Source organism: Octopus bimaculoides, chromosome 4 (assembly GCF_001194135.2).
Source record: "Octopus bimaculoides isolate UCB-OBI-ISO-001 chromosome 4, ASM119413v2, whole genome shotgun sequence".
Classification (NCBI taxonomy): Eukaryota; Metazoa; Mollusca; class Cephalopoda; order Octopoda; family Octopodidae; genus Octopus; species Octopus bimaculoides.
In genome coordinates, this window is record NC_068984.1 from 92,788,472 (window position 1) to 92,792,843 (window position 4,372).

Consider the following 4,372-nt stretch of genomic DNA (forward strand, 5'->3'; position numbering starts at 1 on the left):
GTGTGTGTGTGTGTGTGTGTGTGTGTGTGTGTGTGTGTGTGTGTATATACACACACACACACACACAATTCACATAATATCTGTAGCATGGAAACTTGTAAAGCACCCCACTCTACATAATGCAGCCTTGTAGAATGCACATTGGAAAGTTGTTTCAACTGCTTGTCTATTGGGAGGTTTCCTTTTTGATGAAGACGTTCATGGCACTGCCTTTTGCAGCCCCCTAATTTATGAAGATCAGCTGAATTCAGAGGGCTGTCTCTCTGGCAGGCTTAAGTTTTTCTCTCAATAATTACTTTTGGGATGGAAAAAACCAATCCTCAACTGTGTTGCTACATCTACTCAGAATTGCAAATGGTTGCATCACTTTTGAGCCCTTCCTGATTTCGGATATTGCATAAATGCATTAACAATACTCATATTTACTACATACCAAACCAGATATCGCCACCATTTATTACCTGGTCTCCCAATCAGGTAAAAGCTGATCATTTGACTCAAATGAATCTCCATCACCCATGTACTTGTTATAATCAAGGTTCACAAATGGGGTGCCATTTTCATTCACATGTAGTTACAAACAGGTAGATAGAAATTGATTTGCTAGCAAATTTCCTTTCTGCCATTGGATTATTTCACCTCTTTTTAAAAAAATAATTTGCTTATCTTATTTCCAATAGCATCCCTTTCCTACTTGCAAATTCTGTAGCACATTTTGTCACAACTTCTAAATCCACTGCTCTGGTTATGGTATGGGAATGATAAATTCCAAGCCACATCATACCCTAGGCCATGCTGGCTTACAATATTGTCCCTTTTCCCCATATTAAAATTGAATCCCTAGCAGTACCCAGTATTGACTTCACAAATCTTCCAAACTTTGGTCCCCCATTTTGTGGATTTTCCAGGCATGTACTGTCAGAAGCATACTTGACCTTTATATCTCATCAAACCCTCATTGATGGATATGTTTGTACAATGTTTTATATGCATTTTGAATGCAGTCGATGAGAAGTCTTATTTTAATTAAGGGATCAAAATTTAGTTCTCCACATACTGATGTACTGCTAGTGCCTCTTACATGTAGTTACTGTGATAATTTTATAAATCTTGTCCATGTCATAATACTGGAAATGTACTGATCTCTAAAAGGTCTGTTGCTGCTCTAGTAGTTTATTATTCTGGGTAATTTTCTTATACTCATAATTATATTGATTACAAAAAATGCTCAGATTTTGTCTAAGCAAATGAGAGACCACAAATTATCTTTTTTATCTCTTTTTTTATATATTCTCCATAATGGTTTGTTTCTGCAGCAATTATTTCAAACAAAGAGACAAAAGTAATAAAAAATATAGTCTAATGGTTTTTGTTGAGAAAGACTGTAACTAGGTCCAGTCTCTTCAGAAAAACCAGTAAGGAAAACAGTTTTTAAACTTTTACTCCATTCAGGTACAAATCCATTTTCTCAGTTGCTGTCTTGAGTTAGCTTTGGAATCACTGGTTTGACTTATGGAAGTAGAAATGTCTGACTTATGATCACACACCATGTGGTTTTTGTATTCACTGTTTATTTTGCTTGATTTTTCCATGTCTTCAGTCAAAAATCCTTCAAATTCTTATTCACTACTTGACAACTTGAAACTGGTGTCCATTTTTCATCAGCAATAAAAATTTTCAAAAAATTGATGTAGAAAACATGTGGGGAAAAAATCTCCAAAAATTGATAGAGATCATGCCAAATTATGTTGGATACTGTATGTTTATGTTGTAAAACCATGTGTTTTCATGAATGTACTAACAAGATTTGCCCTGAAATTCTCATTTAAATAACTTTGTTACTTCAGCTGTTTTCAGGCAAATCAGTAACATAAGCCAAAAAAATTCTTGGACAGCCATAGCTGGGTTGGTAACAAGAGGGTTAAGGACGTTTCCTCTTTTAATAATAATAAACTCTGATACAATAAGAATATCCTTGTTTCCAGAGAAAGTAAGTTTCCTAAATTTCTTTACTCATTCAGTTTTCATTCAAATTCTGGTGATATTATTAACTCTATTCTGAGCCCTTGTTAGGCTATTAAAGTCCAGGAACTTGTAAATTGTATCACCAAGGAAAACCATTATCTTTTCATGTTGCTGGTAGTACCAGCATATGCAGTTCATATGAAATTTTAAGTGTTACTTTTCTGCTGCCTAGCTTCCCAGTTCTTATTTAAATTTTAGATTTCTCTTGCAGCCAAATTGTGTTAAAGAATTTGTGAATTAACTTCAAAGAAATATCTTTAAAATAATTTTAAATTTTTCCAGTTGAAGAAAATACACAGGCTCTTGATTTTCCATTACATGAAGCTGCTCGACGAGGAAATTTGAGCTTTCTCACAGAATGCATAGCAAATGGTGTAAGTTGGATATTATATAATGTTTCAAATGTTTCAAATGAATGGTAATTTAATATCTTGCATATCACTATTCAAATTATGTTTTTACAATACATCAGTACATGAAATTTATTTTTTGTTCTTTGGCAACTACAAAAATTTTGTCACAATGTTTGATTGTTCGTCAACTCTGAAAGTGGAAGTGATATTTTACAATTACAAACATGTAGCAAGGAGATGTAATATAATTTTGCCAAGTCATAATTTTACATGCATTTGTGTAGGTGTGATCTGTGAGATAGAGGTTGAAGCATTGAATCCTCTAACCAAACTTATGTGTTAAAAGGATGGTAGTTCTGGTGTGCATAGTAATTCACTAATTTATAGACAATTTAGAAACAATTTAGTTTCATCAAAGTAATGATGTCTACATTTATTTTTAACCTATTTTTGTACACTGAATGTGAAAGGTTTTGTTGCATAATTCTAGTGTAGAGGAATTTTTTAACAACAAATGTACAAATGTTTATTTTGATCATTGCTGTTGCTTCTGCTTATATTAAAATAGTTTTATCAATATTCCTTTGCTAAAACGCAAAGTGGCTGTTTAGCTATGGTGTTAGTTCAAAGGTTGTAAGCTTGAATCTATGAAGGTTTTGTGTTTTATATGGGCATTAAGTAGTGTAGTTCACTTGAAAATAGATATCATCTGGGAATATTATATGAGATAGATTAGCATCCTATACAAAACAAGATGGAGCCATACCCATCTACCTGTTTATAACAACTGTAGAAGTGATTAAGAGAAGCAGAAGCTAGTAGAAAGAGTGAGAAAATGTGAGAGAAGGTATAAAAAAAGTGTTGAGACAAAAAAATATGCAATTGAGACAATAAAAAGAATAGCAGAAAACACACACACACCGCTATTGCATATATAAAGGAAATATAAGAAAATGAATGTGTATGTGATAACTAAGATTATAAACCTAAAGCTGCATGTTTAATGCATCCAACTCTGACTATACTAATCACTAGTTTAAAGGTAATAAGGGATAACACTGAATACAAGCACATTAATATAGAGGACTATTCATTCCTCTGGATAATGAATACTAGCCCCTATAATTTTTGCCATTAATGCAATGACTGAAAGTTTTAAATGGTGTCTATTGTCATAAACTGACTGCATGTTTCCTGATATCAAGTCCCTTTCCTAACACATCAGGATGAAAAGTTTATGAGAAGAAACAAATTTTTGTACTTTTTCTAATCATTGTCATGTTGTAATCATCTTAAACACAAATTATGTTACCTAGTAAGTAGGAACTATATATTGCTTGCCTCTGTCAGGAAATCTGAGCATTTTATGGAATCCCTTTCATAGGCACCCTTATATAGAACATCTGAATCTTGGTTTTTGTCAGTTGCCTATGTGCATAATATTTTTTGTAACTATAAAGTTTAGAGTTCCCTCTGATGCTTTTCCCACATATTTAGCTGGATCCATTTCCTATGTAACTCAAGGATATTTTGCCACTTGTAATCACTCTGCACTTTTGTTTTACCATTTTTACTGTTGTGTTTTGGGATTTTAAAATAGTCATCCAGTTTTTGACATTTTCTATCGCATAACATTTTCCAAGTTCATCAAGTGCAACTTTAATTAATCTATGCTTATAAACAACTCATTAACCATAGGCTGCAAAAATAAGGAGCAGTTATTGATCAATAGCAATTTCTGTATGTTGTCTATTGAGAAAATGTGGCAGGAGTGTTCTGTAGATTTGCAATTCTGAGATGGAGATAGGTGTGTGTGTGTGTGCACAAGTATATGTATATATATATATATAAGGTGAAGTATATTTGCTACTTAAATGCGGCTGACCCCTAAGGGTGGATGTTACTGTTGCTTTTAGCCCCAGGAGAACATCTCCTCCAGCTGGCTATTGACACACATCTGTGTCCTGTCTGTATTTGCAAAGAGAAGTCATCCT

The 4,372-nt window shown here is 33.3% G+C and overlaps 2 protein-coding genes across 2 annotated transcripts in view; one reads left to right on the plus strand and one right to left on the minus strand.

Moving 5' to 3' along the window:
• LOC106878195 (osteoclast-stimulating factor 1) overlaps positions 1-4,372 on the plus strand; it is a 69,483-nt gene that overhangs the window by 38,983 nt on the left and 26,128 nt on the right. The window contains exon 4 of the mRNA XM_052967259.1: positions 2,308-2,399. Within this exon, the coding sequence (XP_052823219.1) occupies positions 2,308-2,399 (92 nt within the window). The remainder of the gene's footprint in view (positions 1-2,307; positions 2,400-4,372) is intronic.
• Positions 1-4,372, minus strand: part of LOC106876361 (divergent protein kinase domain 2A) — a 106,789-nt gene that overhangs the window by 2,947 nt on the left and 99,470 nt on the right. The gene's annotated exons all lie outside the window — the stretch shown is intronic.